The 25,470-nt window shown below is 46.2% G+C and overlaps 1 protein-coding gene across 1 annotated transcript in view; it reads right to left on the bottom strand.

Moving 5' to 3' along the window:
• Nucleotides 1-573: 573 nt before the first annotated feature.
• Nucleotides 574-25,470, bottom strand: part of SNX1 (sorting nexin 1) — a 470,987-nt gene continuing 446,090 nt past the window's right edge. Inside the window, exon 15 of the mRNA XM_069222309.1 lies at nt 574-1,051. Within this exon, the coding sequence (XP_069078410.1) occupies nt 1,001-1,051 (51 nt within the window). The 3' untranslated portion in view covers nt 574-1,000. The remainder of the gene's footprint in view (nt 1,052-25,470) is intronic.

A 25,470-nucleotide genomic window follows, 5' to 3' on the forward strand; every position in this document is an offset into this window, starting at 1 on the left:
AAGAAACCACCAATATCCTAAGACCTACAAACGTGACTTGGACAAAGACATCTACGTTCTGCATTCTAAAGTACTGGAATTTAGAGGAGAACAATGTACCAAACACCCTCTTAAACAATAAATAAATTAAAAAAAAACACAGAAAAACACTGCCAATTGCACTGCATGCTTTCTACCCCAACATTGTTGCACAGTAAAAAACTCAGATCACAGTCGGAAGTGGTGCCTTTAAAGAACCAATTTTCAGCTGTTTCAACTTGATTCAAATAAATCCCGATTCAATTCTGCTACCAAGAGCTTAGTCTATATAAACAACCTGTGGGAAACACCCCACATACACTTCTAGAGGTGACGAATTAAGCTCAGGATGTATTATTTAACTGAGAAGGTTTTCCATAAGGCACCCAATGCACATTCACCTGGATTGCATTACATTATATGCTTTCAATCTAAAAATCAAATTATTGTGTTTACCTTATACTTGATGTTACAGTCCTAGTGATAACTGCAAGTCAAACTAAATAATTCCTAACCACATAACACCATATTACATTTTGCTACAGCATATTTTTTGTAAATTGTTTATTAGGTAATTTTTTCATGGCACTAGCAAGGGTGATAGAAATGCTCAATTTTTGGTTCCTATACTGCATTCCCAAAAATATACATTTATATTTATACATATATATATTAATAATAAACCCCTTCCCCCCCAATAACTCCATCACCTAATTCGGCTTGTTTTTCATTTCTTTTTCTTCCTTTAAAGCAGTAAACTATTTTAATAAGAAAATATATATGAAGTTAAATGAAAAATATACAATAAGAAGAATGGTTATTGGAGGGAAAGAAGGATTCGCTCTTGTCCTTTTTTGGTTTAAAATTTCAAGGTCCAGGCAGTGAAGAACGTTTTAACTAAGGAGTTAAAAAGGCAAGAGAGGTACACAGTATAAAAAAAAGGCAGAAAGACAAGGGAAGACTGGGCAGGTAAGAGTTCCGATTAGGAGATGACCTTTGCTTCCGGAAGGAATGCTTCCCAATACTTCACGAGCTGCAAGAAGAAGAGGGGAAAAAGAACAAATATATAATCACAAGATGCAGAGGACGAACAATAAAAGGTGAAAGCAAGTATGCATGAATGATTTGATTCTCACTCACAGTAACACTTCACGCTTATGACAGACTTGCACTCCAACATGTTAAAGCATATTTTTGGAACTCACACATTCCCCCTCATCTTCCAGTACATCCAACATACTTCCACACCAAACATTATGAAATGGACTCCAGAAACCTGACACAAATAAGAGCGCCCTGTGGCGTCATCAAGGGTATGAAGTTCTGTACAAATTCTGCAATACAATTCAGTGTATTACTTACAAACCTAATCATTTTTTGTTCCGATTTTGTTTTTAATTGCAAACAATGAGAACAAGTTACTTGTCTTTCATGATGCTTATTCTAGTGTATACGTTATCTAACTGCATAGTCCTCATCTTGGGGTATTCTCTAGTCATCAGACTGGATACAGAAATGTTTTGTAGCTATACTCCTCTGCGCCACTAGGTGATGTTGTGAGACTGGACACTCACCACCACCTGAAAGTGTCAGAGCAAAGCCACATATATTCCTCACCCCAGTATGCTGATGTCAGTTTCTTCACTTTTCCTTTTTTCAAGCCAACAGAAGCAGAACATGAACAATTTTGGTTACAGTGAGCTGAAGTCCTTTGTAAATGTTAAAAAGGTAACTCCACAGAACGGGGAGGTGGGATAGCAATGAGGAATCTGGGTTTGATAGAATACCCAACAGAAAGAGCATTACTGTAGGAAAGTGCCCTTTTTGACATGGTTACCCCCACCTTTTGCCTGGTATCCGATCCAATTTTGACTGAAGGTGCACTGGATTCCTGCTAATCAGGACCCCAGTGCCAGATCTCTGTCCCTAAAACTGTGCAGTTTTTTAACCAATTGGCAATACTTTTGCCCCCCTATAAGTCTCTAGTAAAACGGTACCCCTGGTATCTAGGGAATGGGTGCCAAAGAGGGTCCCCAGGGGTGGCAGCATTTATTGTGCCACCCCTCAGGGATCCCTCACCTAGAGCACGCAGCCTACTATTGCAGGCTGCATGTTTTGGTGCTGCTAAAAGTGAAAAAGTGACATGGCACACAATCTGTGTGTCATGTCCCCTAAACACGGCATGCAATATATGCAAGTCACCCCTAAAGCAGGCCTTACAGCCCTAAGCAGGGTGTATTATATTACATGAGGACATACCTGCAAGAACAGATACCCCCCTGCTATGTCTTTGTCGACTGAAAAGGGAAGCCATTTTTAAGTACAAGTGCTGGACACTGGTCAATACAAGTTCCCCAGCTACAAGATGGCTTCACTAAAATAGGAATGTCTGATATCAACCATCTCGTATTAATAAGACATCACTGATGCCAGTGATGGATTTATTAATACATGCACTCAGAGGGCACCTTGGAGGTGCCCTCTGAAAATCATGCCATTCATCTGTGTGCTGGCTGACTAGTTTTAACTGGCCTGCTCGGGCGTACAGAAACAAAGCCTGCTCTGGCAGAGGTGTTAGCACACCCCTCCCAACAGGATGACCTGTGTTAGACTTTTCATCCTTGGCGTGGTCTCCATTAACCTTTTGCCTCTGTTTCCCAGGTTGTTGATGTATGCTGGTCTCTGATTTTGCTGTTTTTGTTACTCTGGGCACTTTACCACTGCTAACCAGTGCTAAAGTGCAAGTGCTCCTTTACAAAATGTGTATGTAATTGGCTTATCCATGATTGGCATATTTGATTTATTAGTAAGTCCCTAGTACAGTGCACTAGAGGTGCCCAGGGCCTGTAAATCAAAAGCTACTAGTGGGCCTGCAGCACTGGTTGTGCCAACCACATAAGTAGCTCTGTAATCATGTCTCAGACCTGCCACTGCAGTGTCTGTGTATGCGGTTTTAACTGTAAATTTGACTTGGCAAGTGTACCCACTTTCCAGGCCTAGATCTTCCCTTTTCTTACATGTCAGACACCTCTAAGGTAGGCCCTAGGTAGCCCCAAGGGCAGGGTGCAGTGTATGGTTAAGGTGGGACATGTAGTAATGCATTTTATATGTCCTAACAGTGAAATATTGCTAAATTCGTTTTTCACTGTTGCAAGGTCTGCCCCTCTCGTAGGTTAACATGGGGGCTACCTTTAAATCTGATTAAAGTGTAGATTCCCTTTGGGAGCGGATGGACATGTGGAGTTTCGGGTTTCTGAGCTCACAATTTAAAAATGCATCTTTTAGTAAAGTTGATTTTAAGATGGTGTGTTTGAAAATGCCACTTTTAGAAAGTGAGCATTTTCTTGCTTATACCATTTCTGTGACTCTGCCTGTTTGTGGATTCCCTGTCTGGGTCAGTTTGACAGTTGGGCTGGTTGCACCTCACACTAGACAGTGACACAAAGGGAGCTGGGGTGTAGTCTGCATTTCCTGATGAGCCACCTGTGCTAGGAGGGAGGAGGAGGAGTGGTCACTCACACCTGAAAGAGCTGTGCCTGCCCTCACACAATGCAGTCACCAACCCCCTGGTGAGTGTCTGGGGCCTGGCCTGGCCAAGGCAGGATTTCACATTCAAGAGAGACTGCTTTAAAGTAGGCCTACTTCAAAGGAGAAATTGGGCATAAGAAGGGCACCCAAAGAATAAGGTACTTTCCTTCGGTAACGCCTGTTCTGGTGGATACACTAGCTACCTGTGGATTCCTCACCTAATTAATTTTCCCCATGCGCCAGCATCCAACGGAAATTTTCTTCTAGCTCTGCACGTCGACGATGACGTCACATGGTTGCGAGTAGTAAGATTGCGGATCATGAGACGTCACATGGTTGCGAGTAGTAAGATTGCGGATCATGCTGGGTGTCCTCCTCTAGATCCTGACACTTGATGTGCAGTTCTCATGGGCTTTGAGCAACCTCGAAAGGTCCCTCATTATTTGAGTCCTTTTGTTCCAGCAGATGCGTAGGCACCAAGGCTGAAACTCTATTTGGAGATGTTACCAGCAGTGAAAGGAAAGAAGACTTCTTGTGTGCCTTAACCCTCGTGCCCGACTCCCACGCGATGCCGTCTGACGTCATCCAGGCAATAAGAGGTCCTCGTCGGCGTGCAGAAGTCAGTTCCCTTTTTTTCGTGCCTGTGAGTAACGGTTATTTCTTCGAGGCTCCAGGGAGCAACTGTTTCACTCAGAGTGTTACTATGTCTCAGCCACGTTTTAAACACTGTAGGGAGTGCGGTGGCCGAATGTCGGTGACAGACCCACACGAAAATTGCTTGTGGTATTTGAGTTCTGACCATGAAGTCGAGGAGTGCGGTTCATGCCAGCGGATGAATCTGAAGGCACTCAAGGAGCCGGAGGCCAAGTTATTCTTGGCGAAGTCAAAAAAAAAAAGAGGAGAGACATCACCATCGTAGGTCTTCCTCTAAATCTTCGAAGTCGCACAAGCGTCATCAAGACTCCCGGCATGGATCACGACGTCGGTCGAGTAAGGACTGATCCCGTTCGAGGTCGCCATCAGCTCGACGCCGTAAGACATGGGAGGTTAGTCCGACGGGAACACCTCCGCTTCAGACGACTCCTGTTTCTCCTACATCTCCTCTGCCTGTCTATGAGGTCGAGCCTCACCAGGATCGGGTGGTTTCACCGGCGCAGATGTAGATGCCCGAACCGACGCCGGTGTCACCTCAGGCGCAGACTCCACAGGGATATCCGGCGCCAGGTACAGACCTTTCCGCATTTCTAAATGCGATGTTTAGCATTTTTGCCAACATGGCTCCAGGAGGTGGCCCGTCTGGACCTTCAGGTCCTTTGGCAAATGACATGGGTGTTCTGGTTCCATACAGACCGACGCCCTTCATGCCTTTTCTTCCCATGGGAAGTGCTGGCTCGGTGCCGGTACCGATGGTGTCACCTACAAGGCCTGTGAAGCCGCCAACTTCTGCTGCCCCGTCGCTGATGAGTTCACCACAACCTCAGTCAATGCTGAAGAAGCCTACGGCGCCAATGGATCCGGCATCGGATGGATCCAAGGATCGACGCCGACCAAGGTCTTCGACGTCAGCAGACGCCTTATTGACGCTGAGAATTGAGGCCACATTGCGCTCCAGGAGATTGGCTCTGAGTCTGCTTGAGGAGCAGAAATACAAGAGACAGTTCTTGGAAGAGGATGAGATTGCAGAGCCCCTGGGAGACCTACAGGGCTTGGACACTGCCAGTGGGTTGGACACTTCCCCGTAGTGGAACTTAGCATCTCCTGGGGAGTACACCGAAGAGGCTGCTTCTTTCCATTCGGTGGTGAGGAAGGCAGTGGATTTTCTTGACCTTCCTCTTCCAGCTGCTGAAATAAAAACTAACATTCTCACTGAAGTGTTTCACCCTTCTTCAGCTGTGGCGGAGCCGCTTCTTCCATTTAATGAGGCACTCATAGACCCGATAATGGAGGTGTGGAAGAAGCCTGTGACTTCGACAGCAGTGAATAGGTCTGTGGCAAGGAGGTATTGGGTGGCTCCTGGGGATCCAGCTTTCTTGTCAAAACATCCAACTCCAGAGAGCTTGGTGGTGCATGCCTCATGTTCCTCCCGCACGGCTCCAGGATCTTTTCCAGGGGTCCCTTCGGACAGGGAATCCAAGAGAATGGACCAATCTGCAAAAAAGGCATTCTCTCCATGCAGCATGGCCCTGAAATCAACGAATGCAACCTGTATCTTGGGCAGGTACATCTATGCCCTGATGGACGAGGCCAAGACGACACATCCTGGATTGTCTCAGGAGGTTCTTAACCTTTTGACGGACGCTCAGGCGGCGGCGGCAACTCAGGTCATCCAATCTGGACTTGACACATCTGATTCTGTGGCCAGAGTAATGGGCACGTCCATCGCAACAAGAAGGCATGCTTGGCTACGATCTTCAGGATTCTCTCCAAATGTGCAGTCAGTCCTACTTGACTTGCCCTTTGATGGAGATAAACTCTTTGGGACAAAGGCTGACTCTGCCTTGGAGCGGTTCAAGGAGAGTAGGGCCACTGCAAAGTCATTAGGCTTGCAGGCCTCCGTCTCCACTCCTTCACGAGCATTCAGGGGGTTTGGGCATGGCTCTTCCTTTCAAGGGAGATTTCAGCAGACAGGCGAGCAGGCTGCCTCTACTCACCCCTATAGACCATATAGGGGGAAGGGGTAGGGTTCGTACCAGAGGGGCTACCCAGCAGCACTCTGCCTCTTCCTCCGGAGGGGTGCAGCAGGGAAAGCAGCTTTAGTCCTCCATCAATCCCTTCACATTCATCTCCTGTAGGGGGGAAATTATCTCAGTTTCTCCACATGTGGGAGTCAATAACATCGGACTCCTGGGTCACCGATATTATGGGGAAAGGCTATACTCTTCCCTTTCGGGAGTCGTTTGTCCCCCTCCCCCCCCCCAAATCCCTCCCCATCCCTCTGTTCAGAAGACCATCTCCTTTTATTACAACAGGAGGTTCTAGTCCTTTTGTCGAAAGGTGCAGTAGAGTTGGTTCCAGAGCAGGAGAGGGGTCAGGGATGTTATTCAAGATATTTCCTGATCCCCAAAAAGAATGGTCGGTTGAGGCCAATCCTGGACCTGAGGGTTTTGAATTGGTTCCTCAAGCAGGAAAAGTTCAAAATGCTGACCCTAGCACAGGTGCTTTTGGCGTTGAACGAAGGGGATTGGATGCTGTCTGTCGACTTGCAGGATGCTTACTTTCACATCCCGATTCTCAAGTCGCACAGGAAGTATCTCTGGTTTGTGGTGGGATCGCAACACTATCAGTTTGCGGTCCTTCCGTTTGGTCTTACTTCAGCACCTCGAGACTTCACGAAGGTGATGGCGGTGGTTGAAGCAGAGCTCAGGAGGAGAGGGATAGCAGTATTCCCTTACCTGGACGATTGGTTGATCAAAGCCAAGTCTCCGAAGCTCGTGCTGCGTCACCTGCAGTCGACAACCCAGTTATTGTTCGATCTGGGCTTTTCAGTGAACGTGCCCAAATCTCACCTGGAGCCCTCTCAACGCCTCCTGTTCATAGGGGCAGTACTAGACACAACATTGAATCGGGCCTTTCCTCCGCCGCAGCAGATTCAGGACATTCAGGCGTTGATTCCAATGTTACAGAATCGAGCGGTCGTTCCAGTCCTCAAGGTCCTTCGTCTGCTCGGTCTGTGTGCTTCTTGCATTCTGTTGGTCACTCATGCACGCTGGCACATGAGGGCTCTTCAGTGGTGCCTCCGCAGGCAGTGGTTTCAACACAAAGGGGATCTCGAGGAATCGATAAGGATCTCCAGAGACAGTGCAGCGGATCGCCGATGGTGGTCTGCGGTCGGCAACCTTTCTCAAGGAAGGACGTTCTTGCTGCCACCTCCAGTGGCCACAGTGATAACGGATGCTTCCACTCTAGGGTGGGGAGCTCATCTGGGGGACCTGGAGGTCAAAGGTCATTGGTCTCCAGTGGGACAGATGTTTCATATCAATCTGTTAGAATTGCGGGCGATACGTCTGGCTCTCAAGGCCTTCCTCCCTTCCCTTTGCGGTCAGTCGGTCCAGGTCCTGACGGACAACACTACTGCGATGTGGTATATAAACAAGCAGGGAGGGGTGGGGTCGTACCTTCTCTGCAGAGAAGCTCTGCGACTCTGGTCCTGGGCACAGGACCATCGGATTTGCTTGGTAGCAAACCATCTGGCCGGAGTTTTGGACGTATGTGCGGACAGTCTCAGTCGGCACATCTTGACCGATCACGAGTGCCGTCTTCATCCAGACCTGGTCCTTTACATCTTCCAGATGTGGGGGTTTCCTCAGATAGACCTGTTTGCCACTCGGGAGAACGCGCACTGGCCGTCGTTCTGCAGCCTCCATTATCCGGTGCAAGGAGCATTGGGGGACGCCTTTCAGGTGTCCTGGTACGGCCAGTTGCTTTACACGTTCCCCCCCCCATACCTTTGATTCCTCGGGTTCTGTAGACCGGGCCCAAGTCATCTTAATAGCTCCGGATTGGCCAAGAAGGGTGTGGTATTCGGGCCTTCTCCAACTCTCACTGTGCTCCCGCTCCGTCTCCCTCACAGGGCAGACCTCCTCTTGCAGTCGCAGGTTCTACACCCCCACCTCCAGAGCCTGCACCTACATGCCTGGAGATTGAACGGGGCAATCTGAGTACTTTTTCTCTCCCACCAGAAGTGGTGGACGTTATATATTATCGGCCAGGCGACACTCCACCAAATCTATCTATGCAAGCAGGTGGGCTAAATTTGTGACTTGGTGTGGAGAGAATCAAATTGATCCCTTGCGTGCCCACTTATCGGACATTTTGTCATTTGCTCTGTCCTTAGCGCAAAGGGGTTCTGCAGTTGCGACTGTTAAGGGTTACCTGTCCGCGCTGTCAGCCTTTCTATGTCTACCAGACCAACCCTCCTTGTTTAAGTCCCCAATAGTTTTGAGGTTCATTAAGGGTCTCACTAACAAGTTTCCGTGCACTCCATTCGTTACTCCGCCGTGGGATTTGAACTTAGTGTTAGCATTTCTGATGGGTTCACCGTTTGAACCAATGCATTCATGTTCCTTAAGGTTATTAGTTTTAAAAACTGTTTTCCTGGTTGCCATTATGTCAGCTAGGAGAGTGAGTGAGCTCCAGGCTCTTAGTGTGGAACCCCCATACACTTCCTTTTATGGGTTGTTACACCCTTTCATGTAGGACAGTCCATCACACTTTCCTCCTTCTATCCTCCACCTCATCCATCAAAGGAGGAAGAGAGACTACACCGACTAGATACAAGAAGAGCATTGAGCTTCTTCGTCGACAGGACGAGAGAGTTCAGACAGGAGGATCAGCTCTTCGGTTACGTGGGGAAGAGGAAAGGCAAGGCTGTCCACAAGAGAACGCTTTCCAGGTGGGTCATTCTTTGCATCAAATTGTGTTATTCTTTAGCAAAGAAGGAACCTCCTGTTGGGCTAAGAGCCCAGTCCACCAGGGCTAAGGAGGCTCTTCGGCCTTAGCTAGAGAAGAACTCTCCAAGGGCTTGATTTAGAGCTTGCCCCTAGTGTTTGAAGTCTCAGGGACAGCAAAGACTTCTCTCTGCCAGTACTTGGAGTCTCTGGGGAGACTCCTACTCTGCCCTGTGGTGCCCATCCAGTTCCTTGGACCCTGAAAGGAGAAGCTGGCAGCCTAAAAGGAAGAAATCCACGCACAGGGCGCCATGTGGGGAAAAGATCGACGCGACTCTACGACTCTGATCTGCAGCTGAAGAAACGACGAACCGCCGGATAAAAGTGGACGCTTGCCGGAAACGCGACCGAAGAATCGACGTACAGAGCTGGAGAAACCACGCGCAGCATCGCTGATGGAGGCTGGGAGATCGCAACCCACGCTGCGTGGTTTTCGGATTATCATGCGGCTGGATTTCTGATGCAAACACCGCTGGGCGTGTAAAAACAATGCAAGGACTGCCAGGACCAGAGAGTGCTGACTGGATCGACGCATCGCTCTCCGGTGGAGAGAAGAAACAACGCGCCCGACCTGATAAAAGGAGAAATGAAACAAGGTCTCGCTTGTGAGTGGAATCAATGTATCGCAAGCCCTTTTTGACGCGCACTCGCCCGTGTGGTTACTTTTGATGCACCCAAGGTACCTTTTCACGCTAACAGTGTTAGTGTGTTTTGGAAACTGCATAAACTCTTTTTGCTTTTTAATTGATAACATGACTTGTGTATTGTGGATTTTTGTCATTTTGGTCTTGTTTTGTTTAGATAAATATTTCCTATTATTCTAAACCTGTGTTGTGTCATTTGGTAATGTTGTTATTAAGTTACTGTGTGTGTGTTGGTACAAATACTTTACACCTAGCACTCTGAAGTTAAGCCAAGCCTACTGCTCTGCCAAGCTACCAAGGGGGTAAGCAGGGGTTAGCTGAGGGTGATTCTCTTTTACCCTGACTAGAGTGAGGGTCCTTGCTTGAACAGGGGGTAATCTGACTCAACTAAAGACCCCATTTCCAACAACCTGTGAATCTGCATTCCAAGGCGGGGGCTTCAAAGAAGCCCACCACCATTGATATGTAGATCTGGCTTCCCTCAAAGGAGAGGATGCCAACTCCCTGCCCAGGGCACAGAGAAGACGGCTGTCTATCCTAAAGATAGGCAACAATGGACGGCAAATGTAATCTTATGAAAGTGTATCCTGAGTTTGCTTTTTCCAAATGAAGGAGCTTGGAAGGAATGCCTTGTACTGAAACTGTGAAAGGGTTCCATTGTTTGGATAGACAGTAGCAAACAAAACATTTCCATTTTGCTGCATAACATGTCCTAGTAGTGGGTCAGATGCTTCCTTAAGAATGTCCATGCATTCTTGAGGCAGGTTAGGGTATCCAGATTCTATCACTTCAGGAGCCATTTCGCTTGGGATTTGGGTGTCTGATTTGTCTGTGGTTCTGAGTGAGAAGGAATGGGCTGCGGAAAAGCTTCTTGTGCGGGGACTGCTGATAATTCTAGAAGAGTAGTGAACCACGGTTGTTGAGTCCATGTGGGGCGCACTAGGATCAATATGAGGGATGTTTGCCTGAGCTTCCAAACCAGAAAGGGAAGGAGAGAGAGGCAAAAATGTATGCAATTATCCCTGGTCAGTTCATACAGAGTATTGCCCTTGGACTGAAGGTGTAGGAACCTGGAGGCGAAGTGTGGGCATTTTGCATTTTCGTTTGCTGTTTTTGGAAGTGGGGCAGCAGGACTTGTGAGTGGAGTTCCCACTGTGGAGTTCCCACTCAAATAATTGCCGCATTCTGATGAGGAGGTCAGAACAGTGTGCTCCTGGGAGGAGTTTCTCTAGCAGGTGGATGTTGTGGCGAATGGCCCGCCGCCAGATTGGCTGGGATAGGCTAGACACCTGTAGAGAGTGCCCTCCCCCTGTTTCTGCACATAATACATAGTTGTCATGGTGTCTGTGCGAATCATGGAACATTGTGTTGATCAGGTGGAGTTTGAACCCTTTCAGCACTAGATGCACAGCAATGAGTTCTAGTTAGTTGATGTGCATATTGCAATGTTTGGGATCCCAGAGACCCTGGACTGATCTGAGGAACAGGGTCAAGTAAAGGCCGCCCCTTCAACAGGTTGTTTCTGCTCTACTACTGAGGAGAGTGATGGGTGCTGCTGTCCACCAACACTAGATCTTCCAGATGACCCAGTGATTGACATCATTGACGTGCAAGTCATTCCTGCAATGGTTGCATCTGCAGGCGTGAATTTACACCTATAGTCATGCAAGAGGACATCAGGCCTAGAAGTCTCATGGCACATCTGACTTAGACTTGATGACTGGGGCGAAAAAAAGAAAGTTGTGTTTGAAAATGTTGTATCCTTGCTGCACTGGGATAAGCTAAACACTGTTGCGTGTCCAGAAAAGCCCATAGATAGATTTGAATCTGAAGAGGCTGTAGATAAGAATTTTGGAAGTTAGTAGTGAGGCCTAGTTGATGACGCAAGTCTATGGTGACTTGAATGTGGTGTGGGCAAAGTTTGAGAGAGCTGGCTAAGATAAGCCAGTCATCTAGATATGGGAAAACATGAATATTGTGTCTGCCTAAGTGAGCTGCTACAACTGCTAGACATTTTGTGAACATCCCTAGTGCAGTTGTTACTTTGACCAGGAGCACTCTGAATTGTTAGTGTTTGCCTGCAATTACAAATCTGAGTTATTTACCATGCGCTGGGTGTATAGGGATGTGAAACAAGGCGTCCTTCAGGTGTGATGCTGAGAGGATATCACCTTGCTGAAGGAGTGGGATCACGTCCTGGAGTGTAAACATATGAAAATGCGCTGACAGGAAGTAATAACTTAAAGGCCTGATATCTAGATTAGGCCTTAATGACCCATCCTTTTTGGGAACCAGAAAGTACAGAGTGTACTCTTGCCCCTTGATGGTGTGGAGGAATAGGTTCTATGGCTCCTTTGTTTAAGAGAGCCTGAACATTCTGTTTGCGCAGAGTGACGTGCTTTGGAGAAAGTTTGAGTGCGAGGGGTAATGTTTGGAGGTGTTGGGGGGGGGGGGAGAGAGAAGGGAGTCAATGTTTTGAGTTAGTGGAGGAGCCACGTGGGGAGGGTGTTTTGCCTCTTCCTTAATTTTTGTTTCCCCTGTAGGAACCTCTAAAGAAGTCTCTATGGGAGGATGTGTGCGCCTTGGCTTTATGGTAAAAAGATGAGGCGTCTGTGGCCTTGAAGGTGGGTTTATATAACGGCCAGCGAAAGGAAACCTGTGTGGCAGGGGCCAGCAAGGCACCAATATATTTAGCCACCTCATTACCTTTTTCATCTTTTTCAGTGCCTGATCGACCTGTGGCCAAAAAGATGCTCCTTATCAAACAGTTCATTAAGAATAGTTTGTTGTACCTCAGTCTTAAATCCGGAAATGCATAATCATGCATGTTGGCATAAAAGGATGCCCTGGTGGGTGTGTCAGCAGTGTCTACAGCCCTGCAGATGGAATTATTTGAAATAAGCTGGTCCTCCTAGACGATTCCTTGGCCCCTCTTAATGTGCTCCTGTGGTAGGTATTAGAGGAGCTCCTAGGTCTCAGCCCAGAGGGCACTGTCATTTGTTTGCTAGCAGGCCTTGTGTGTTAGCTATACGCGAGTGGTTGGCTTCTTGGGCTGTAACCCGCTTTCTAGAAGCATCAATGAGCTTACTCTCCTTGTCAGACGGTGTAGCATTGCTAGCAGCTTGGGAGTCGGCTCTTTTTCTGGCATTAGAAACCACCAGGGAATAGGGGGAAATCTGACTTCTTAAAAAAAAAAAAAAAAAAAAAAAAAAAAAGGTCTGATGGTGAAGACTTTATATTTTTTCTCTACACGCGCTGTAATGATGCGTGCCCTGGCAGGGTCTTCAAAGATATCCTCTGCATGCCTCATCATTCCCTTTAGCATGAGGAGGTACTGAGTGGCCCTAAGGGAGGTAGAAAGAATTTCAAAGAGGAAATCATCCTCAATAGGTTCTTCATCTAAGGACACCTAGTGGTAGGAAGCCGCCCTCCCAATGAGATCCTGAAAAGAGGCAGTGTCATCTGGGGTAGATGGTCTGGCAGAGTAGACATCTGGACCTGTGCCTTTGTAGGGACCTACATCATACTGTGACCAAGGGTCTATGTCTTGTGGGAAAGAGAGAGTGTGGTCCCCTGTTCCTTGATCACTTTAAAAAGAGTGGGGGGGAACCCTGAGGAGTGATCTCAAAAAGGTCACCCTGTGATTGTGGAGGTCTAGATGGTGATGGAGAGGACAAAGGAGGGTGTATAGCAGCAGAGTCTTTGCCCATCCTCTTTTGTTTGGCAGGAAGTGCAGGAACATCAATAGCCTCCCCAAACACATGCTGTCTTTAGAAAGGTGCTGAAATAAAAGCTTTAACCAAGACACGGCCAGTTTGCGACTGAATATGAAGCTATTTCTGCTTGGTGTCAAGCTGCTGTTTCATTTTGTGGAGGAAGGCCTCTATAGAAGTACTTGGCTCTGAAGACTGGGACACTTTTTTTCGGCGTCAAAGCACCTTTCTGTTCAATGTGAAAACGGTTGGTGCCAAGACTGGTGATGGTTTTTTCAGCACCAGGATGGTTGGTGCTGAGTGGGATCCCAAAGCTTTTGATGTCAAAGCAGAAGATAGTTGGCCTAGTACCGAACTTGAATGTTTAGGCTTTATTTAAGGGCCGAGCTGGATGGCGGCCGGCCCAATGAGTTTTTAGTGCCAACCATGGACTGATGGCAGTGGTGGCCCATCAGCCTTTGCTTCGATGGAAGGTGTTGTTTTTTTGGACAGGACAGGGGACCCAGTAATGACTACTGAAAAAGCCTCTTCCCGAGGCCTCTCATAACTCTTGTTTTGGCTCTGACTAGACATCTTTGTTGGAAGATGTCTGGCGTCACTTCAGTCTTATGCCACTGCATCTCATAACCAGGGCTCTTTGATCCCTTAGTGCTTTCTTCCATCAAAAATGCTTAAATCCTTTATTGTCTGGGTCAAACAGTGGGAGCAGACCAGGTGTTGTTCGGTCCGTGGGAACTTCGCGTGGCACTTTGGGCAGAAATGGACAGTGGGGGAGCTATCCCTAACGGAAGAGTCTGAAAAAATGACCTCAACCCAGAGGGACCCGATGGCAGAAGAAAACAATCTAACAATGGAGTCAATGCCTATGAGCATTATCAACAAAAGGAAGAGTCACTATACCTCGCGACTCAAAAGACTTTTCGAAGACAACTTGTAACCTCCGGACCCAACACTAGATGGTAGAAGTATGCAGAGCATGTGTATCTACAGCCACATATGCCATCAAACATTAAATTACTGAAGGCAATTAAATTTGGGCACTGTGGGGATACAAAAAGACACCAGCAAGATATGAAACTTAAGTGAAATAGTACAACAACCTGAGGCCCACTGTCTCAAATGATCTAATGTCTGTATCTCGTCGACCCATGCGGACTTCTTTCTCTCTTCAGCACAAATTAAAGGCGTTTAAGAACCAATCCTTTTGTCAAGATTAAAAAATGGTCAGTCGAAATACCGAACCAAACTAATTAAGCTCGGCTTTAACTCTGGTACGGGTTCAAGCATCATCCGTTTTTCAGGCCTGCTTAGTTTGCTTTTTACTTACAAATGAGGCTGACCTCTCAAAAAAGCCCCCAAAATCTTACTAAACCCTTGGCTCCAGCGTAAATCTTTCATCCTAAAAATATTTTCACACCAAAGTTCACTTTCACGTGCCAATTTTTGAGGGGTAGGGTAGTAGTACAATTTTACTTAATAAAGGTAGTCTCCTTAAGAAAAGGACTCTGAGGTTGAATTAGAAGATATAGGGCCTGATTACAACTTTGGAGGAAGGTGTTAATCCGTCCCAAATGTGACGGATATACCACCAGCCGTATTACGAGTCCATTATATCCTATGGAACTCCTTATACGGCTAGTGGTATATCCGTCACAATTGGGACGGATTAACACCTCCGCCAAAGTTGTAATCAGGCCCCTAGTAATTTTCTTATGTGATGGGCCACCCGCCAACTATAAATTAACGAACGGGTCTATAAAGCAATATGTGACGGCATTGCGCCTACTCAAGTCGAAATGTGTTTAGCTCCTTGGCATTTTTCCATTGGAAAAAAAAACCAATTAGTAAAATAATCCACTGAGGGGAGAAAAATTAATTTTTGGTTGTGTAAACAATGATATGTATGACAATTTCATCTCTTAATATTCTAGACAATGTTTATGATATCAACCAGTGGGGATAAATCCACTAGGTGGATGGGCCACCTACATGCTACAGACTCGATTTGGAATATTCAATACTGTGCTTAATTTTGACTTTTTTCCACCCATTGTGATAGATTTGATCTACTTTTTCAAGATACTTGGCTGTTGGAAAGCCTATCTGCTAGTGGTGGTGTAACCTCTGCCAATAATGCTGCTTTACAATAATTACATAAATATTCAGGTGGCCTATCTTCCGAGAAGGTGCTTAAGATTTTTTCTGTTCAGCCTGAGACTTGAAATGTGTGATACAGACTTCTTATTGAGTCATTTGTAGAGCCTATAAATGAGCCTCTGACCATCCTGCAGTCTAAGTGTAGTATACCTGGTGCTCTCAATGCCAAAGATGGGCTGCAACTGGTGCCATGCATTTGAAGAATATTCTAGGTACAGAGCGAAGTCCAATGGGAAGAACCCAAAACTGACGGTGGCAACCAGCTACCTCGAAACTGAGATATGGATGATTTTTTTTCTGTGGATTGAAATATGGAAATATGCATCCTTGAGATCTAATGATGTCATGTGTTTGTCCTTCATTAGAAACTGTAGCACCACTTGGAACGCTACTATCCTGAATAACTGTTTTCTAAAAAAAAGACTGAGCTGCCGTCAGTCTAGAATGGGCCTCCACTCTTTCAAGATTTTTTGTTATGAGAGAGTACCTAGATTAGAATCCAAAGTTTTGATGATGTTTTGACGCTTTGTGTGGCTTCTTTTTGTAGCATGTTGCAAATCTCTGCTTTTAATAATTCCAAAAGCCCATGCCCAATTTCCAATCATGATTTGTTTTTATTTTGGCTTTAACTGGAGCAATTTCATTTCCTAGTCCAATTCAATGATATTTCATTGTACTAATTGCAGAATACAATTAAATAATTTCACTGTACCCAGTGCTGATCTGCGGATATCCTTACATTGTCTAAATATTCAGAGTGACATTGCAAAGTGAAAGATGTGCACAAGTTTCATTTTTAGGGTACTTTGACGGGGCTGCGTTGGGAACTCGTCATGCTCCGCTAACAGCTGCCTAGGTCGCTCACTGTGTTAGGTGCTGGGAAAGTGGCATTCGGGGCTTCCTTCCTCGATGGAGATGTGGAACTACTCCATCGCTATTGAAGACTTCAGAGGGATGGTGTCCGCTAACAGTTCCTGCTTATAACACTCCATAACAGCTGCGGCTTCAGCTGCCTCCTGAGGATCCATTGCAGCAGTGTGCCACCCTCCCCTCCTCCTGCTCACTCTCCCCCGCTGAACCACATCATCGGCATCACTGGTTGCGGCCTTCAGCGCTCGCATTTAATCTGGGCCTCCTGATTATTGGATTTGATTACACTTCACGACAAGGACTCAGACTTGCATGAGTTGATACTCCCTTCAGTACCTTATGTTTCTTTTTCTAATCAAAGACTTTGGATACTATGGTGACCCTTGTTCAGGCATTTGGGGGGGGGGGGAAGGGGGGGCAGAGGGGTGAATGAGAGTAAGATTTGGAGGAGGGGGAGAAGGACTAAATGATTAAAGCTGGCCTTTCAGGAACACAACCTGGTAATGCAATAGGGCTTGTGCTGGGTGGGGGAGGTCTCAGGTTGTCATAGAAGCAGCCTGTGTAGCTTTGGGTGCAGCTTGTGGCCCTCGAGGAGCACCCCCAGTGCAGTCATTGAGCCACTATGAAGAGGATAGCCCGTGAAGCCCAATATAAGGTGCACCCCTCTAAATCTGCACAGGGAGATAAACAACGACCCATAGTCGTTGCATCACGTGCTATTCACATTAAAAGATTAATGGCTCTCCCAAATTACTCGGCTCCACCTCCGCTTCCTGCTCCATCTCATAGATCTAAGACTGATAGTAAAAAAGCGACTTTGAAGGGTGAGGGGGAAATATCCTCTCAAACTCAAATGAAGACACAGATGTGATATAAATAAATATAAAGACGCAGACCTATGAACCATATAAATGTAGACATACATATATAGATACATAGTATATGGAAACGGAGAAAGAAAAGGGCTGAACAAACAGTAGCAAAATAAAAGAGGAGAGGGAGAGAAAATCACAGCCCTCAAGGAAGAAAAACCCTAGCCAAGGAGGAAAATCAATGCTAGTGAACTGAACCCTAAAAGAGGCTGATAGAACAACCTGCTGATAGGAAACAAGAGAAACCTTGTGGTATATTAAAAAAGGTCAACACCAGGCAGAGAAATCACCACAGGAGAAACCGCCAACCTTATGAAGGCCATGATAATGGAAATGATTAGTCCAGTAAATGGAAAAAGTTGCTGGAAGAAAGGGCCCAGAAAAAAAAATGGGGCAGAGTCCCGGAGGAACAAAACCTGCATAAAAGAAAGCAAGCCAATACGCGGACTGAACAATAAAATATCCTGAAGGGTAAGGGGAAAGTTGACGTTGACTCCAAGAAAAGGATTCGAACACAGGACCGGGAGGGGTCTCCAAGGTCAAATGCAAGAATCTGTACCAGAGGCTACAGCTCTAAGCAACAAATCAAAATGTGGCTAGAGAGGAATAATGGCCGACAAAAGGAAGAGGCCGAACTACCTACACGTAGCCATCATGAAAAGGATTAAGCAAGTGCTCGGACTCTAATCCTACACATTAAATGCCAGAACACAGAGGTGAAAAGATGACCAAGGTCACAAAAAGGGAAAGAATCTCAAGGAGGGGAAAAAAAACAAAGGGATAGGGACGGAAACAACCTGGGAGGGCAAGGGTTACCCTGACTGGGGGGCATATACCCCACATTGACCACAGTTTACCATTATGGCTGATTATAAAATATTGACGTGGAATATCTGAGTAATGGGGAGCATTGCTAGATGCTATAAGATCCTGGCATATCTTAAAAGGAGAGGGGTCCACATAGCACTACTGCAAGAAACACACACTGCTGCAGGTGAGGCTGAATGGCTGCGGTGCAGGTGGCGGGGCCAAATATACACCACCACATACTCTGAATTTGCGCAGGGACACTGATATGGGTGAGGGCGGGTCCCTTTTGAAGTTATTACCACAGACTTAGACCAGGATGGCCAATATGTACTGGTGGAAGGTAGATTGCATGGAAGACAAGTGACCCTGGGATGTATGTATGCACCCAACCAGGACCAGGTCCCGTTTTTACAAGCCCTCTCGGGTAGGATGTCTGGACTGACGGGGGGGGCAACTACTTTGGGACTTTAATTGTACCTTTGACACTGAAATGGACCGCTCTACGCCCCTGCTGCCTGTAGCTGTGGTTCACAAGTTATCGAAGGGACTGGTAGATTGGGTCGCACACTGGGGTATGGAGGACATCTGGCGAACACAGCATCCTCAAGAAAGAGATTACTCCTATTATTCGGGCCTCCACTGCCTACACACTCGAATAGACTGTTTTGTGTGCACTAAATCTATTAGTCCTGATGTAGTGCATACCAAATATCTAGGGAACACACTGTCCGACCACAGTCCTTTATTGTTAACCTGGCACTGCACAAGCGATAGGCTCCCGATCCCCACATGGCGGCTCCAGTCAGCAGCACTGGAGGATATGGCCTTTAGGGACTCTCTCAGATCGCACTTAACAGAGCACATAACCATTAACAAGGAGTCCACCGCATCCCGGAGCACAGAGTGGGAGACTTTAAAAGTAGTGACACGAGGACACTGCATGAGCCAGACTGTGGGGATCCGGCGATCTCTTGAACGAGATCTCACCTGAATAGTATGGGAGATGCATGAGAGACAATGAGCAAGGTGCAAGTCACAGGGCGCAACAAAGGCTACGTCAGACACCAGAGACATACAATGAGAACTTGGAAAGACTGCGATGCCACAACCTGGCCTCATTACACAAAGAGGAGGATAAAGCTGGCAGGGTACTTGCCTGCCTGGTACGCCCAAAAAGGGAGAACACCCTGACCACTAGTCTGCGAATTGCAGATGGGACACGTGAGTACTCCCCTTTAGGTATCAATGCCACGTTTAAAACCTAATATATGTCCCTTTATAGGCAGCCAGACGACGACCTGCTTCTGACATTGGAGCATCACTTTTGGGCACTACCGCTGCGATTACTTGACCCTGAAACAAAGTACTCCCTAGGGGAGTCAATAACATTGGACGGGGTCAAGGCAGCCATTAAACAGCTGGCAAAACACCAGGCACGGATGGGCTCCCTAAGCAGTTCTATAAGTCGTTTTGTCAACATCTTAGCACCCAAACTGGTTGAGCTATATACGGAAGTGTCCGCAAAAAGCATTCTTCTGGAAACAGTAAGGGAGGCGCTGGTGGGCCCCGTGGCCAAAACTAAATCTAAAGAGGCTTCGGTGACCGATTTCTGGCCATTATCCATGCTAAATTGCGACTTCAAGATATTGAGCATGATCATGGTTAATCAACTGCTCCCCCATATCACTCAGTGCATGACTACCAAAATGGTTTTATACCTGCACGTAGCACCTCCCTGAATCTTAGACGATTGCACTCGCTCTTACACGCCCCCTAACCCCCAGACATGCAACACCCCAACGCTATGCTCCTGTCAGTCGACCTGGAGAAAGCATTTGACTCATTGAGGTGGGACTATCTAAGGGGAGTGATGATCCATATGGGATTGGGTGACCGATGGGTAGAGTTACTGTATAGTTCCCCAATGGCAAGGGTGAGGACCGGTAAGGTGATTTCTGAGGCGTACAGCATATACTGCGGTACCAGGCAGGGATGCCCCCTTCTGTTTGCCATAGCTATTGTGCCAATCGCGGCACAGTTCCGACAGCAAGGTCATGACCGTAGAATGATGAGGGGAGACACCAATCATCTTATCTCGTTTTATGCAGATGACTTGTTGGTCTACCTGCGGGATGGGACAACAGGGATTCCCTGGGCCTTACAAATACTGGAGGAGTTTGGAGGCCCCTCGGGCTTAAAGGTAAATAAGAAAAAAAACAAGTGTTTCAGCTGCTCGCAGATACAGTGCCACCTGTCCAGCCGATATTCCCTGGTTCCCCCGCACGTTCAAATACCTGGGGATACAAATATTCCATGACCCCCAGGAAGGTAATTTCAAATACCTGGGATACAAATATTCCACGACCCCCAGGAAGGTAATTTGGGTAAAGCATTCAGATCTCTGAAATCCTGCATGGCATTCTGGCGCTCCCTCAGGCTTCCCCTGATGGCCCAGGTGTCACTGACTAAAATGATTATGCTACCCCGCTTTTTAGATTTTTTTATTTAAATCCCAGTGTCTATTCCAGTATGCTGGTTCAGGGACCTTGATGTCCTCCTTAGGGAATTACTTTGGGATGGCAGTCAGTAGCGGACGTCCCTGTCCACACTTCGTCAGCCTACAGGCCAGCACTGGCTGGGGGTGCCAGATATTGAATTATACTATCTGGCGGCCCAGCTGCAGGAGATTGCGAAATGGCTGGCTGGCAGGTAGGCATGAATCTCTCGGACCTGGGTGTAACACCTGGGAAGTTTAATGTTAACCTACTACTAGCTAGAATGCTTGACTCAAGGGTTTCCATCCCGGACCTGGGTGCTCTCCTGACGGTGGCCCTGATCAGCTGGAAGCGGAGCTTGAGGCAAACTGGTGTGAGAGTCCCATATGCACCCGAACTACCGCTGCTGGGAATACCGTATGGCACACTGGTGCGGATTTTTATGACATGCCAGATGATGCCATGGATGGAAGTGGGAGTGGCGACATTGGGGGATTGTTTTCGGGCTGGTGTACTAGTCCCATTTGAGGTCCTCACTGCAGAGACCGGCTTGCCGGTTCGGCTGTTCATTACCTACAGCGCACTGACACGAGCCATGCGGGGCTTGTGGACCACGGTGAATGCAGAACCTGATGTGCATAAAGTGCTTCAGCTGCTACTGTCAGTGGGTGATGGTTCTCACTTAGTCACCCAGATTTATATAGCCCTAAACAAACTGACTCTTAAGTCGCTGCAGGCGTTGAGATCCAGATGGGAGGTGACTCTGGGTAAGGAGCTGACAGATTCCGAGTGGCGAAGAATTCTGGCTTACTCCCACAGGGTTTCCCGTAACTTGCGATTTATATATATATCCAATAAAACTATATCCACAGAACATACTTAACACCACACAGGCTCAGAACAATATACAGAGGAGAACCCAGGGGATGCCCAAAATGCAATGCTTCGGACCCAGACTTTGACCACATGACGTGTGAGTGCCCTGGTGTACAGCAGTTATGGCTTAAGGTCCTGGGAATGCTGGGGGATACTTTTAACCGACAGTTGACGACTGGCCCCTCTGTCTGTTGTGATTGTTCCCTAGACCAACCCCCCTAAGAAGGTTGGCAACAGATTCCTGGACCTGGCATTGGTGTTCGCCAGACGCCGGATAGCCATGGCCTGGAAATCCCTTGTGGGCCCGACACGAGAGGACTGGCAGTGAGACGTGACACAGGTGGAGACACGCTCATTGCGAAGGGAGGAAGCACGGGGGTGCGTGTGCACCCCATTGCCTCTCTGTGGTCTGAGGTGTAGGAGTCATGGGAGCAGGATAAGGACCAAGAGACAGACGCTATGGTGCGGGCACCCTTGATGGACCTAGGCCCAAACCCTGTGTAAACGAGTCCCTAAGAGAGGGATAGACCTAGCAGATACGCTAATAGGCACCCATTTGCGTGACCGGTGGCGGCGACAAATGGGTGGTGCCCACAGGTTGTGCGTGGACTTTGAATAGTCATCTCAATCGGCTAGCGTGGACACCCTCTAATACTAGAGACTACACTCCCTTAGGCGATGGTTCCCCATACAGTTACCTTCCTCCACAACACAAACTACCTTAAGAACTCCTGCAAAGATAAGACCCACAGGTGCTATGTTTAGAGTTGTGTTCATAGTTCATTGATGTATCTTTGTTCTCTTATATGAATCCTATAAGTTATGGCGTGCGGGCATATACATGTTATAAGATTGATCCTGAATTACTGCAATCGCATGCCACGGGCATGGACCCACTGCAGTGCCAGCCGGGAGCTAATAACACTGATTCTGTGTAAGAAACTAGTATTACACCGTATAAATATTGACCATGAGATATGTTTTTGAAAAAGGCAATAAACAAAGTTTACTTTTTTTTTTTTTTTAAACCACAGAAATTCACCAGTTATACTTAGTTACCTCAAGTAACTATAACTCTGGCCCTAAAGTAACTATAATTCGTGCCCCCCGCCATACAGTTTTTTTTCGTCAAAACTTGTACTGATTTGATATTATCAATGATGTTATCAAAGATGTTAAGAGTGCTCTAATTTGCGGGTTAATTAGCAGTTCTATGTTTTTTAAAATTCTATTTCCTAACTGAATCTATGATTTTTTTTCAGTGAATGTCTGTTTTTTTTTTTTTTTAAACGTATAGTAAGGAAAATGTCACTTACCCAGTGTACATCTGTTCGTGGCATGAGTCGCTGCAGATTCACATGCTGTGCACAGTCCGCCGTCTGGTGTTGGGCTCGGAGTGTTACAAGTTGTTTTTCTTCGAAGAAGTCTTTTCGAGTCACGAGACTGAGGGACTCCTCCCCTTTCGGTTCCATTGCGCATGGGCGTCGACTCCATCTTAGAGTGTTTTCCCCGCAGAGGGTGAGGTAGGAGTTGTGTATGTTAGTCATAGTGCCCATGCAATGGAATGAATACGTATGTACATAATAAAGGTTAAAGTAATATATTTACAAATGTACAATTGTTTAAGATCTACTTCTAAACGGCTACAGGCTCCCGGGGAGGCGGGTGGGCGCATGTGAATCTGCAGCGACTCATGCCACGAACAGATGTACACTGGGTAAGTGACATTTTCCGTTCGATGGCATGTGTAGCTGCAGATACACATGCTGTGCATAGACTAGTAAGCAGTTATCTCCCCAAAAGCGGTGGTTCAGCCTGTAGGAGTTGAAGTAGTTTGAAATAATGTTCTTAGTACAGCCTGACCTACTGTGGCTTGTTGTGCAGTTAACACATCTACACAGTAGTGCTTGGTAAATGTATGAGGCGTAGACCATGTTGCTGCCTTACATATTTCGTTCATTGGAATATTTCCTAGAAAGGCCATGGTAGCCCCTTTCTTTCTGGTTGAGTGTGCCTTTGGTGTAATAGGCAGCTCTCTCTTTGCTTTAAGATAGCAGGTTTGAATACACTTAACTATCCACCTGGCAATGCCTTGTTTTGAAATTGGATTTCCTGTATGAGGTTTTTGAAAGGCAATAAATAGTTGTTTTGTCTTCCTAATTTATTTTGTTCTGTCAATGTAGTACATTAGTGCTCTCTTGATGTCTAATGTATGTAGTGCTCTTTCAGCTACCGAATCTGGCTGTGGGAAGAACACTGGTAATTCTACTGTTTGATTTAAGTGGAACGGTGAGATAACCTTTGGTAAGAATTTTGGATTTGTTCTTAGAACTACCTTATTCTTGTGTATTTGAATAAATGGTTCTTGTATGGTAAATGCCTGAATCTCACTCACTCTTCTTAGAGATGTGATGGCAATGAGAAATGCAACTTTCCACGTTAAGTATTGCATTTCACAAGAATGCATGGGTTCGAAAGGTGGACCCATGAGCCTTGTTAAGACAATGTTGAGGTTCCATGAAGGAACAGGTGGTGTCCTTGGTGGTATAATTCTCTTTAGGCCTTCCATAAACGCTTTAATGACAGGTATTCTAAATAGGGAAGTTGAATGAGTAATCTGCAGGTAAGCAGATATTGCGGTGAGATGTATCTTTATGGAAGAGAAAGCTAGATTTGATTTTTGCAAATGTAGTAAATATCCTACTACATCTTTTGGAGATGCGTGCAATGGTTGAATTTGATTATTATGGCAGTAACAAACAAATCTTTTCCATTTATTTGCATAGCAGTGTCTAGTGGAAGGTTTTCTAGCTTGTTTTATGACCTCCATACACTCTTGTGTGAGGTCTAAGTGTCCAAATTCTAGGATTTCAGGAGCCAAATTGCTAGATTCAGCGATGCTGGGTTTGGATGCCTGATCTGTTGTTTGTGTTGTGTTAACAGATCTGGTCTGTTGGGTAGCTTGACATGAGGTACTACTGACAGGTCTAGTAGTGTTGTATACCAAGGTTGTCTTGCCCAAGTTGGTGCTATTAGTATGAGTTTGAGTTTGTTTTGACTCAATCTGTTTACTAGATATGGAAGGAGAGGGAGAGGGGGAAAAGCGTACGCAAATATCCCTGACCAATTCATCCATAGAGCATTGCCTTGGGATTGATGGTGTGGGAACCTGGATGCGAAGTTTTGGCATTTTGCGTTTTCTTTTGTTGCAAATAGATCTATTTGAGGTGTTCCCCAAAGTTGAAAGTAAGTGTTCAGTATTTGGGGGTGAATTTCCCATTCGTGGACTTGTTGGTGATCCCGAGAGAGATTGTCTGCTAGCTGGTTCTGGATCCCTGGAATAAATTGTGCTATTAGGCGAATGTGGTTGTGAATTGCCCAATGCCATATTTTTTGTGTTAGGAGACACAACTGTGTCGAGTGTGTCCCCCCGTTTGTTTAAATAATACATTGTTGTCATGTTGTCTGTTTTGACAAGAAGGATTAGTTACTTACCTGTAAATCCTAGTTCTCTTCCAGGGGTATCCTCATCAAAGTCATAAACATTGAATATTCCCGCCCTTGTGCGGGGACCCCGGAGCATATATATATAAAATACATACATATTATCATGTGTAAAACAGCAATGCAGGCTATAATCATAAATAGGCTAAAATGCTTTATTTCTATGCAAGTTTTTTTTTTTTTTTTTTTATATTATAAAATCACAATAGATCATAAATATCTACCTAAGCCCCAAAAACTGGACTTAGGGAAGTAAACAGCAGTAAATATCAGAGAAAAATAGAAAAAACCACATTGAAAAACAATGAAGCATTCTTAGCCAATAGGCTGCATGCAGGTTAACACAGGAGAACCATAAAAACTTTGGCACCGTGCCTTTAAGACCCTGAGCACCTCCAGTATCCCACCATGCCTCAGGGGTGAAGGGAAGGTGACAGTTGGTTCACAGTTAGGTCAGTACTTTTTTACGGTGACAATCTGTGTAACTGATCAGAAAGATAATCTGTCCTGCACTTCTAGGAGACTTAAGTCCGGGG

This window comes from Pleurodeles waltl, chromosome 3_1, assembly GCF_031143425.1.
Source record: "Pleurodeles waltl isolate 20211129_DDA chromosome 3_1, aPleWal1.hap1.20221129, whole genome shotgun sequence".
NCBI lineage: Eukaryota > Metazoa > Chordata > Amphibia > Caudata > Salamandridae > Pleurodeles > Pleurodeles waltl.